The 13,846-nt window shown below is 37.3% G+C and overlaps 1 protein-coding gene across 1 annotated transcript in view; it reads right to left on the reverse strand.

Moving 5' to 3' along the window:
- Positions 1–13,846, reverse strand: part of ESR1 (estrogen receptor 1) — a 154,602-nt gene that overhangs the window by 95,931 nt on the left and 44,825 nt on the right. The window contains 1 exon segment of the mRNA XM_030447266.1: positions 4,926–5,430. Within this exon segment, the coding sequence (XP_030303126.1) occupies positions 4,926–5,430 (505 nt within the window).

The raw sequence follows: 13,846 nt of genomic DNA on the forward strand, positions 1-13,846 counted from the left end.
AAAAGAAATATGTTCAGTAAGATGATGTAAGAACCCTCCCAAGAACTGGAATCTGAGCTTGGCAGAAAAGCAGGAATGCCTTGCCTTGCCCATTGTCATATTGATCAGGGTTCATAATGAGCTGTGGTAAATTATGAACTTTTGCAGTTCACTGGGAAGGCCACCTAAATACATAGGGATATTGTACAACCTCAGATGCGACTTCACTCTATACAGCAAATTTTACAAACAGTCCCTGTAATGAATGCAATGAAAACAACACTTAAATGAGAATGTTGAAGGACAGCATCTCTTCTCTAATCTCAGTTCTGATGCCTGAATAGATAACAATATACTCCCTGCAGTCAGACCAGAGAGGTTGTTATTAGTTTCAGTGTTTCACTGTCCAGAGTATCAAATTACTAAAATTATCAAAATTCCAACTTGTTAGAAGAAATGGACACATTTCAGTTGCAGGACTCATCCTCTGTGTTTGTTTGGAGCTATGCCTTAGCTCTGATCGGGCCATTCTTGTCAGTTTAATAAAAATGCTGGCATTTGGTGTTCACTTTGCAATTGCTGAAGGAACCAGTGCCAGCAGCTAATGCTTTCCCTATCAGAGCAGATATGGCCAGCAGTGTTTGTTTTTCAATAGCCTCAGAGCAAGAGTGATCAAGGCCAATGACACAGAGTCAATTCCCTGTCTTCCCTTCAAGGGACATTGTGCAGTGTCTATCTGAAGGGCGATCACTTTGACTCTTTAGAAACAGGAGATGTACAGATGGGATTAATTTCTCATAACTTTAAACATCACTAGGCATCCGTCTTCATCTAGTAGATAGCTGTACCAGACTGAGTCACTTTTGCCATCTTTTATACTATAGAAACTTACACTTCTAGGGCCTAGAGCCTTAATCAGGTGTCTTAGAAAGATACTGTGTGTGTGTTCACAGTGCCTCCTGCTCTCTGTGTCTGCACAGACTAAGAAGGGAGCCAATGTGAAGGTTTGGTGCTGCTGTCCATTTTGTATGCCATTTGAGGTGTTCCAGGTACTGATGCTTACTGGCATCTATCTTCTACTCCAAAAAGGAGCAGCTGTGATCATATTGGTTGGAACAGCAGGTTTAAAATCCTTCAGTCTCAATTTGAGTATGATATTTGGGACTAAAACTAAATAAATACATTACTATATTAACTTAAACCCAGAGGCTGAGATACTGGGAGAGACTCACAAACTAGCCACTAAAATTGAGGGAGCAATGAAAGATTTCTCATCTGGTATTTCTGTTTGTACACTGATTTGCCCAGATTCTGTCACTCACTACAGACTGACAGGCAACTCCATCATCAGGTAGCTATTAGATGCCGTCCATTTTTATATGAGTTTTGGCCAAATTGGAAAGCAGTACTAAGAACAGGCTACAGAGAGCCTGAAATACAGATTTTGCTTCAGATCTGAGAAGTGCAGACTCAGTGGGACAGCACAGAACATCACACTCTGGCAGAACGAAAGGATTCATCTTTGCTATTGCTCACAGGAATTTACTGAGGTAAATTAGCTACTTGGTTTTCCTCTGAATGAAAAAAAACTTGCTGAAAGGCATAAGGAAAAAGCCATAAATAGCCAGAACTCAAATTTAATAGTGAAGAACAAAAGAAATCTTTTAACTAGTTTACCCTAATATCCAGGATTACAGGATTTCCTGTAATAAGAAATTACTAGTCAGCATTTATTAAAAAAAAACTTACAGTAAAGTAGTGAAGAAAATAAAATATATATAACATTTGAAGAGAATTAAAAATATAACCAGCTATGCCTTCTCCCTCTTACTGGAAGATACTGACACTGTAAGAGAAGGGAAAGGTATTTTAGTTTGCCTCCCCATAAAAACAGCCAGAAGGTCAGACATAAAAGGGGCCATGTTAGAGACAGCACAATTTGAATTAATTAACTCCCTTCTCTTTTCTCAAATTCTGATGTCCCATGATTTAGAATCTCCAGAAAGGAGGAGATTGGTATATTTTTTTTAAAGCTTGCAAAATCACGCTATACAGTATTTTTGTGTTCTTCAGCTAGGTATAGAAATCTGTCTTTATCCTGCAAGAAGAGATAAAGCCTTTTGGATAAGGAAACACGATTTGAAAGAAATAAAATATAACTTCAGCATTAACACACATGTAGCTACATTTGTGTCTATAATTAATACATTTTTCAATACAAATTTTGTTAGAAGCTTTCCTTATCGCTTGTGATAAGTTTTGAGTTTTGTGGCTGAAGATCTTTTATGTTTTATGTATTGACAGAATAAAATTTCAGCTCCAGCCTACAGTGTATTAGTTCTGGTTTTTCTTGCTATTTGTATCACAGAATGCATTATTTGCATCACAAATCTATAGCATAATAGGATGATGCAATGCAAATATTTCAGCCTTACAAGCAAAACAACAGAATGCTGTCATGCAGAAGGTAAACAAGAACTGCAGAAGAGTCTGGTTCTTAGGTTGCATTGCTTATTATAAAAGCAGGCAGCCATATAATAAACTGATTATGAACCATTCTAAATTTTCTCAGAGATTTTAGTTTGAGAACTTTTGTCTTTACCACTCTTACTGGTAGGCTGCTACAGAAACTACCATTTTGGTAGTTTGACATGTCCCAGTCTCCAGCCATTAATCAGTCTGTTCGTTGCCAGATTGCATTGCCCCATGCCCTCTTTTCTCCCATAATACAGCTGAAACCAATGAGATAATAAAAATTAATAAAGTGCATTGGAAATTTATGTATTATGATAATTTTTAAAGAACTTCCTTTAAACCCCATGATTAGATATTTCATTATTTCCCAGTCATTGAACAAATAAACAAATTATTTTTAACAGACTGGTGGTGTTTGGATTTGTGCCAAAACATAAGAATAAAGACCTAATATGTAATGTTGTGAGGGTGATAACTTTGTAAATATAATGCTGCAAAAATGAAGAGGAAAAAAAAGCAATGCTTTTATCAATTTAATCCCTGCAGCACTATGCCTGTTAACAAAAGATAATCATGGCAAGCACTTTGACACACATTTGTTATTATCACATAAGATGTGCTTTACAGAATTATGGCTAGAAGAGACCATTAAATCATTTTGTATAACAGTGTATGCAGGTAAACCACCTGCATATCCAAGATCATAAATTTACATAATTACTGCTGCATTAAAAACATCTAAAGCATCTCCAAGGGAGACACCTATCTTTTGTCAGGAATGTCAGGAAATGGAAAATCCAGCACTGGCCTTATGTGCTTGCTCCAATAGATAAACTTAAAAGTACATTAACTTTATTTTGAAGTGTCTCACCTCAATTCACTGTGAAAAAATAAAAGTACATTATTTCCATTGTTTGACTTTTATTTCCAGATTACTCTTCATTTTGACTGCAGTATATTTTCTGCCTATTTCAGCCTCAGAAACTCACTACTCAGCTGTTTACCTATCTATAATCACTTACACACTGTTCACCGCAGGTTTGCACTGGACGTGAAAAAAAAAAACAAAGCTTTAATCCAGTGTAAAGTGCAGTTTCATTCTCAAGTCACTGATAATCATTCAAGATCTTTATGTATTCACTCTTCATAGAGCTATCATATTTGGTTGCACTACAATACATTTTATTTGAACCATTCAGTTAACAGATCAGTGTATTGGACAGTATGACATAACTGTTATCTATCCTTTCACCAGTCTTTATGCTATCTGCTCCCCAAAACTGATTAATCATTTATGAAAAGTGCAGTCATCATCTGGGTTTTTGGCCCAGACTCGTAGGCTAAGTTAGATTGCCTTTAAGAAGACATGTTGCTGTTCACAGTAACATGCTATGTTGTGCAGATAAGGCTCATAGAGCCTGGCCCTCGACAGGATAAGAAGAACTTGCTTTTATTTTTTCAGAGCTGTTCTATGTCTAGAAAACTCACCTGAACAGCCCAAAGAAATACAGACTTTAGGGTGGAAAAAGTTGTATCTAACTGTTCACTTAGATGTATCAAAGCCCAGGGTAATAAGCTGATGAAAAACGATGCTATTAACACTACACAAACATTAACAGTCTGGGTACTGGTGTGTTTGACTATATTTTCTTGGTAGCTGCCATTCTATCTGTTTCTGCCACTTAATTAAAGAATTACATAAATGTACTCACAACTGACAATAAATATTTAAACCAAGGATAATTATTCCACACCCTTCGAAGAGACTTTCATCTTTCTACTACAGACCAGAAGAATAACCTTTCTATTTAGGGACAAAAATACAAAAATCATAAAAATCTTGTCTTTTGAAATGCAGGATGCCAGATTTATGGTTCATATATATCACCTGCCAATGAAAAATGTGGGCTAACATATACACAGCTCTCAGGTGGTTCCTGACTGAAACACTGTCACTGAGTTAGCTCTAACAGTTTGATTAGGAAGGATATTGTGCTCTGAACTACTTCCTATATAAGCCCCTTCTCACACTGTAAAGGAAGCCAGAGAAAAATACTCTTACTGCCAGCTAAGAGCTGAACAAACAACCACTCACACCCAGAAATGTGTGCTGGTAGAAGTCTTTTTAGCATACTTCAAACAGCAATTCTAGTATATTACAACAGGGAGGTCTTTCGCCATTCCTTAATCAACTATAATTTCATGTTTTCCCAGGAAACATACCCGTTATCTAATTTGTTTCTCATTTACGTACAGTTTTCAAAATTTACAGCTTACAGACACAGTGAGCTGTAAATTACAGTTTCGTTCTATTCTACGGTGTTTTTTATATTCTAGATATCATGGATGATACAATTAAATCATATGGTCCTTTACACAAAAAGAAAAGATCAGGGCATACAGATTTCCACACTCTAATTTTATCCGTTACTTTGCTTAAAGAAGAAAGTAAAATGATCTGTAACATTTACCTGTAGAAGGCTGGAGGAGCAGCTTCCCTCATCCCAAAGCTGCCCTGTTCGTTCTCGAGGTAATAGGGTACCTGTTGACTGTGATGATGGATGAAGGGTGAGAGCTGGGGTGCCGTTTGCAAGAACACCACTGGGCTTGGCGGGACATTGTTCAGTGAGTGAAATCCTGCCAGGCTGCTGGACCCAAAAGATTCAGAAGTTGGGGCATAACTGAGAGTAGTAGAGCTGTACACTGGAGCCGTAGTACCAAAATCGTAAGTGGCCCCTTCTGGGTAGTTAAAAACTCCTGTCTTGTTGCTCTCCACGTACATGTCGCTGAGCGATCTTTCCAGGGGAATCTTAGGCTGAGGTCTGCTCAGTGTCTCCAGTTCAGTGCCTTGAATCTGGTGCAGCAGGGTAATTCCAGAGGTTTTGGTGTGAAGGGTCATGGTCAGTGCTAATGGCAGTGAGCAAGGAACATATCTGCTTTTACTGTCAACAGCGAGATCGGCAGCTGGCAGTCCACCTAAAAAAAATACCAGAACCTATTCTGAGGCTCAGCAGAAATCATAGTAAAGCAGCACTAGACAGGTATTCCTCTAATCTCGGCAAGGAGGAGGATACAAACAAATGCAGAGCGAGCACTGAAAACGCGCATTCTCTCTCTCCCGCCTTTCCTTCCTCCCTCTCCCTCTCTCTACTTTTAGGAACTCCTCATCTGCACTAATATGCATTACATGGTGCTGGCCACGAGCCAGGAACTCTTGCCCTGTGCCGATGCTGGTTTAAACACCACTTCAGAAACAATGAGTTTTGGAGTTATACCAAATAATTGTCCCACTAAGTGTTGCTTCATTCTTACTAGTCCTTTAATTTTTCACTTCAGGGTAGCCAGCACTCCACAGCAACTAGCGGGAGAGAACACTGAAATCCTACCAGGAAGAGTATTCCAGTGGTCAGGCAAATTACTGTCTTTTATTTCCACAGCAGCCTCCAATCTATCTGTGCTTATCTCTCCTCCTGTTTGATTCATTTTCATGTTTGCTAGAAATATGTAAAGTGTACATTGTAGTGACCCTGGGTAGGACTATGCTGTAACTGAGATAGGGCAAAGCAGAACGCGTGTGTGCAAACGCGCGCGTCTCTCTGCTTGTGTGTGCAACAAGCCCCAGTCAATAAAACTATCTCACAAAATTAGTGTATGGTATCTATGCAGAAGACAAGCTTTGTAATAGACTTTCAGCAGCAGCAGCAGCAATTTGAAGTTGCTAAAGTGCAGAAGTAACATTAAAAAGTGAGGAAAAGCTTTAGATTAGCCTAGAGATGTCTGTCTGCTTCTTGTTTGGCAGTAAAATGATGAAACACAGCACCATTCTGACTTTATCATAGGAAGACCCAAAAAGATAGGAAAAAGATAGGAAAAATATTTGGTTACAGTGCACATTAATTGAATAAAAGAAATTATTTTTCCTAGTACTGTGTAAAAAAAAATCTCAGCAAACCTGAATTTTTAAATCCAACTAGAGAAACAAGTAATCTAAAATAATCAAATGAGATCCACTTTAAAATTAACTGAAATGCCTCTCAAAGATATATTTAGAAGGAAAAAAAAGAAAAAAAAAAAAAAAGAAGAGGGAGAACATAATGAAAAGGTGTGGCATACATGCTTCATCTTGCAAATTCATTCCATATAATTAAACTTTGCACAAAGCAATTCTCCTGAACCACCTAAATGAAAACCTCCAGAAACTGTTTCGAGCTCTCTAGCTTTATTGCTGTGGTCTGTGGTTCAGTCAGTGAGATAGGTTAATGTCAACCCTAAACACATTAATATATGGGCTCCATTAGTGTGCTCTGAATACTATCAAAGTCCCTGCTATACTTAAACAACTCCACAGTTACTCAGATCCACCTTCAAAAAAAACCCAAGAAACCAAAAAGCTGAATATGCAGGTCACTAATAGCTTTAAGAAAAGTTTACAAAAAATGGCTTTATTTTAGTAATAATTATGTTTTTAGAATTTCTACTAAAATAGCCAAAGTTATTTATATTTGTAAGATTATCCTGAAGCAATGTGCATTTGTACCTCTGCAGGCACACGGCTAAGACAGCAGCACACAAATAAAGAGGTACTTGATAGATTTCCTCACCCACCCAGCCACCCTTCCTACCCTGTTCAAATTTCAGGTTGTAGACTTTGATCGAAGAGATAAGCTTGTTTAAATAACACTGGACTAAACATGTCCCCAGTTAAAAAAAAAAAAAAATAATAATCAGACAATCGTACCCAGCAGTTCAGAAAGTCTTCGAAGGGTTATTCTGAAAACATGCCAGACAGTGTGAGAGAAAAAAAAGAGCGTGTGTGCATGTTTGCACAGAGGGGGCGAATGTGCATCTGCAGGGACTCAGAAACCAGCAAGCAAGCATAGCTCTCTGCAGCCAGTCTGCTGGGCTACACGGGCTGAAATGAATGGCAGTTACAAGTTTAAGGTTGGTCACTCTTATTGATTTCATTTCATGCCTCAGTAATACCTAGAAAAAGCATTATCTCATATTAAATTGCATATTCTGAGATTTTATGTGAATCTGCCTGCCATAAGAAGTGCCCACTTGCAATAGTGTGCTACAAAATGGACTTAATTTTTTTTTATTTAAAGCATTATCCAACACGTATACTGTTTTAGAATTACTGTATTGACCTGCATAAAATGCTCCAGCATCAGAGCTATGCAGAAGATGGAAGATAGGAGCATGAACACAGAGAGCTGACTTCTGTCTCCTGTGCAACCTCAGTGCTCTTTACATGCAGTATTTAAAAAATCTCAGTAATGATTCTGAGACCATTGTCTGTTTTCAGAGAGAAAAATATTTAAAATCTCCACCATATACAAACAGGATTAAAACACACTGTAGGATTAAGTTAAAGTACCATCAGCTCTGGTCCATATCATTCAACCTAGGGAAACTATGAGCAGCTCTCCACAAGCAGGGTGGAAAGTTACAGCCTTGGCCTCTAAAATGGCTCAGGAATAGAGAGCTGAAGTACCCTTTCAACACACAACCAGGTACACATCTTGAAAGAAAACAATGTGAGTGCCTCCAACAAGATCTTGGGGACTGTCTGGGAAACCCTGTGACAGCATCCTGTAATGTTTGTCTCACTTTTTCTGTGCAGGAAGAGCAAGAGAGCAAGAAAGGGCAAGGGTGAGATGGGGGTTAGTCAAACTCAGTCCCAGGAGGAAGGTGAATTTTTGGAATTGCATCTATTGCACATAACCACTGTTTTATTATGCATACTACATGTAGGATTTTCAGATTTTTAAAAAAGGGAAAAAACAAAAACAAAACAAAAAAACATACACAAATGAAAAATGGAACAGATTACAGAGGATATTATTTTTCTTATCCTACCTGCTTACTCCAAATTAACACATGCTGCAAATTCACTCTGCTTTAGACATGGCATTAGATACATCCACTTGCAGCCTCACCACTCAGAAAAAATAACATCTAAGTTTCTAAAACCTTGTCTTATTCTTCAAGGACAGGACTTACTTGACCCACTCAGTTTAATCACTGTGAACTATCAGATGTCAGGTTTTACATGTTATGTGTACACTATGGAAATATGTACAGGATTTAGCACTAATATATGATACCTTTTAACAACAGACACAAAGTCTATGCAAAACCTTGGTTCCAGTAAATCCTGCTCCACGTTTACCTTTAAAAATATGCAGATCTCATACAGAGGGCCTTTCCTCATTCACTGTGTATTTTAAAAAAAAAAGAAATAAAAATCACAGGTAGCACAAACAGAGAGTAAATAAAATATTAATTGGCTACAGCATCTTCATTTCTAGTGATAGACAGAAGTGTTAAAAAAAATTAGTCAACGGGAAATCTACCTTTACAGATTCAGTAATTTCTCCACTTTGTATGCAACAGCAACCAAGTTACCCATGTATTTCTCTGATGTGAATGAAGGTCTAATGATTTTTTTTATTTTTTATTTTTTGGAGTTACTGAACATACCCTACAGGAAAAAATCATCTATCCCAGTGTTCCTCAGACACTCATGAAAACAGAGGGAAACTCATTCTGCATAATCTTAATATCAGGTATAGATTGTCTTTTTTGTTGTATTTCTGAAGTTTGGGAAGATACAACTAAAATTAATGCTGGCTTTGATCTATGCTGATTTATGCATACAAGGTATGTATATATACATTAAAATTGGGTAGGAACAGGAAGAAAAGTGAGACTAGCAGCTAATGAATACATGTATATATACATTAATAATGTATATATACATTAAAATTGGGTAGGAACAGGAAGAAGAGAGAGACTAGCAGGTAGTGAATACAGAAGAAATGGGAACAGATAGTCTGCTGGGACTGAGGAGCACTACAGACAGGTTGGTGAGGAAGGTCAAAGCAGAAATTTCTTCTTCATACACAGAGACTTTTACTGAGACAAAGCCAAGAGATTTGTTTCTGAAGCAGTGATGATTCAGACAGTATTCTCATGGAAATGAGAAATTCATTGATTAAATGAGCGGAAGTGACTGATTAAACCCTATGTTCCCTTTTTCAAAATGTCAACCTATTTTAAATTTCTAGATATGCCAGAGTTCCAGGCCCCAATTTGGATTTTCCAGAGTGCAAATTTAGTCTAAATTACACTAGTAAAATACTCAAAGTAGAAACACTAAAACTAAATCACATTTCTGGGGCTCTGTAAATGACTAGCATCATTTGCAGCTGAAGAATATTTAGATTATTTGTTTCTAAAGGCAAATGATGCTCATTGCAATTCACTGGTGAACAGTTTGAACACATGAACAGATTAATAGTTTTACATTTCTATCCTTTTTCTTTTTTTTCCCTTTTTTTATTTTGGCCCAGCTGGACCATAAGTCCAACAGTCTTGCCAGCTACAAATGTGAGGGCACCGATCAAACTCAGGATTCTTATCATAACTGACTTCATGAACATACTTTCACTTCAAAACTGGAACACAGCTTTAAAAAAACCCAAGAGGCCAACTTCCACAAATATGCAAATAATGTGACACTAGCAAAATGGACTCAGAAACAGAAAAAAATGAAAGGGACAGATGACAGATTCAGAAATTATAGAAAATGTTACTGACACTTGTCCAAATAACCAAAAGAAGGTTTGGGAATTTCCAGGGCTGTCAGTAATTTTCTACTAACTAAAAGTCCTGAAAGCCAGCCAGGAAATGGTAACAAAAAAGTTCAGTTCATAAGGACAGAAGGAAAAAAAACAAAAAAAATAGCAGTTTGAGAGAAATGGAGATGAAAGTTAAAACACTACACACAGAGTATTCAAATTATAGGAATCTTTAAATATAGCAAAACTCCTTATCCTATAAAGGGTTGTTTTCACCACTAGTTTTTGTAAGTATTCCAACAAAAAACAGTAAACTCAGAACTGAGAACATATACTATAAATTTTCTGTAAACTGGATGACAGTGAGAGACCATAAACTTTGTCGCTTTGGTTCCACAGCTATAAAGATAGAAGCTTTTTTTAGCTGCTGCAATTAAAGAAGAATCTATTGCACATAACAGGAGGAACATTATGTTTTTCCAAGATTCCACTGTAGCATTACAGAGAAATTATGTTGTGTTTAGTCCAGTGAGGAAACTCCTCAAGATAGACAGCTGGAGAACAGCACCATCTACCCCACTGATTTATAAATCTTCACTGGCAAAAAAAAATATAAATAATAAAAAAAAAAATATCTAACCCCCTGATACCACTAGGTGAAGGAAAAGTTATGCCTGAAAATTCCTTATGCTCTTAATAGAAGTAAGTGCTTCACCTTAAGTATTTTTAGGAGGTTTTGACATTCAAATTTTTAAAGGCTGATAGAAAAATGTAAACCTTTTTTTTCCCCTCTACCCTCAAATAACTTTTGAAACCAGACAGGTACCAAAAGGCTGGACCCAGATATTTTAAAGTCAAATTTTATGATTCAAAAGTTACTTTTTAACTGTTTTTCCTGTTCAAAGGGAAACTTCTACCTTCACATGTCAAATCTAAGTAGAGAATTTGAGATCATTTGTTCAGAAAAGTTCTTATTCCAAACAAAAAACTATGGAACACAATTATTCCACTCATGCTTATCAGTCTGTAACTTTTAAATATACCTCAGTTTTGCCTACATTTGTGTAAACAGATGTACTCTATACTTTGGAATTAGCTGTGTTATTCAGAGAAAAATTAGGTTGGGATGCCAGGATAGCTTTTTGGTAAAGTATTCTCAGGCTTTAAATTTTAAGACTTTTTTTAAAGGTACTTATGTACATCAGATTTTAGACATTGAGGTAGGAATTTTACATATCTCTGGTGAGCTTAGAGAGAATAAGTTAGAGCCAACTGGAACAAAAGTGTTTGCTTTTCCCTCCTTAAAGACTTCTAGAAACCCTGTTTTGAAATGAGAAAAACTCTGCTGTAGCAAATGAGGGGTTTGGAGCAGGAACATTGAATCTGGCAGGAAGCTGAAACTGTGTCACGAAACCATCTTTGCTATTCCTCTGAAACTCCATCCACATATGGCCAATTTTTCAACCCTTGAAAAACGGCAAATTTTCAAAAATTAAGATATCTAAAACCTCTCTCCTGACTAAGCCTGCTCTTTCCTCCCTCAAATCCTACTCCTGACTAGACTGGGAGCAAAACTTTCCAAAAGATTGAATGGCATGATATCGTTCAGACCAGTACAAACAGAAAGTTTTCCCCTTTTGCTGCTCTCCTGAGGCAGAGGAGGAGTCTGGGCTTCAATGCAGATTATTATGTCACTTACAATACTGAATTTCAGTTTCCAGATGTACAAACTGAATTTTGTGACACCATAACTGGGCACCTACCTCCTTTTCAATTCAGCACCAGAAAACAATATGTAAGAAAAAACTCCTTCCTAGAGGCATAGAGGAGATGCTGTAATATAACTAGCTTGTGCATTTCTTCAGGTTTTTTGTACCTAAGAAAGATGAGAGAGGATAAGACTAAATTGCACCCCACTCATGCAGAGTAAATTACTTAGTATACACATAAAATGGGGCAAAATACCTGGGTACTCTGGACAAACTCAAAAGATATTAACAAATACTGATGTCTCAGACAGTTAGTACATATTTTCATGGAGGCAAAGATAATGAAGAAAAAATGCATTTTTATGCTTTTCTCAACAGAATGTTAACCATGTAAGTAACCATTAATTTAATTAATTAATTTTTTTCTTAAGTTACCTTTTGACATGGAAGAATGACAGCTTGTGGAACACATATCAACATTTTTCTTGCCCTCACCCCTTTGCCCGGGGTCTTCCCTCATTTTATCAGGTTTGCTCTGTGGATCTCAGCTCCATTTGCTAATCAGTCATATTTAATGAATTTGCCTCACAGTATTACTTCTTAAGTTTCATTTTGCTGACAGATGCTTGATTTTGTACCGTGCAACAAGAGTCACTCAGGCTTCAGGTTTAAACATGTGCTCTTGTGCAAGTGCACCCATGGGCATGTAAAATATGCGTGGTGATGTTCTCCTTCAGGTACTGTCTTTCAGCTCTCTCCTCTCAAGTACTGAGGCTCCTTTTATAGTATCTCTTACTGTGGTTTCAAGTTACACTGAAACTGATACATAAAATAAGTCCAGTGCAACTTTTTTTCAAAATACAGATTTGCTAACAGATGAAGAATTAAAGACAAATACAAGTGGTGGCCCATTAATAGTCTCCACGCTTACAGGCTTCAAATTACAGCTATCAATGTGAGTCTTCCTGCTACACATACTATTTTTTTGGGTGTTCCAATACAAGAAGCAAGTCCAGAGGCCCCCAGCTGGTAAGGATATCTAAGGACAGCCTCAAGTGTCTTCTCAAATTACAGGGAAAAAAAGACTGGCGAGACCTTATTGCTGCCCTCAACCATATGATCAGAGAAGACAGAAAATATAGGGCCAGACTCTTCCTGGAGGTGTGCTGCAACTGTCCAAGGATCAACTGGACACAAATTAGATTGTATGAAATATAAATTTTTTACCATAAGAATGGTAAAACACTAGAAGAGGCTGTCCAGAGATGCTGGGAACTCCTTGTCCTTTCAGGATGAGACTCAGCTTTGAGTTCAAGACTCAATTCAACAAGTCCCTGAGCAACCTGACCTAAAAATACCTTTTTTGAGCAGGGGTTTGGACCAGATGATATCTTGACATCCCTTCCAATTTATTCCAATATTTTATATATCTAATACACAGGTTTGCAACAGACTACACAGATGACATTCATTAATTTTACTATGGTATTTTCCCATTCTCCACAGATGCCTGAATTCAAGATCCCATTTCCTAATTTCAACCCTTCCAGTGTTCTTTCTTTGAGATAACTCCTTTTTTTTTTTAATTTATCTGCTCTTTTGCCCAGTTAGACAGGAATTAAGGAAGCTCTAGGGGCAAATTCACCCTTCCCCTCAATTTATCTAACTGGTCTAATCAATGTACCAGAGTCTCACTTCCTTTCATAATCTGAATTAGGAAGGAAAAAAGGGGGAAAAATTATTTGCCTCACTGTAATTTCTGTAAATTGATCCAGTCCCTATTTAATATACCTTTGCTGACCATTACCCCAGTAATGGGCCTAACTGAGCTCAGTACTCAAAGGCACAGTAAGAAGTCAGCCAAATTTGTGGCATTCAGAAAGAAAGGAAGGGGAAGGGGAAAGGGAAGGGGAAGAAAACAGCTGATTCTTTTGATGAAAGTTTCTGTCTTCATCTAAAGACTCATTCTGAACTCTTATTCCATACATCCAGTTCCCTCTGTCAATGATCTTCCATGCAGGGACCAGTACAATAATGTGACCAGAGTGTCCAAGTGTTTAGAGGGTAGAGCCTAACCCCAAACTGGTAGACAGTGTA

This window comes from Calypte anna, chromosome 3 (assembly GCF_003957555.1).
Source record: "Calypte anna isolate BGI_N300 chromosome 3, bCalAnn1_v1.p, whole genome shotgun sequence".
NCBI classification, from domain to species: domain Eukaryota; kingdom Metazoa; phylum Chordata; class Aves; order Apodiformes; family Trochilidae; genus Calypte; species Calypte anna.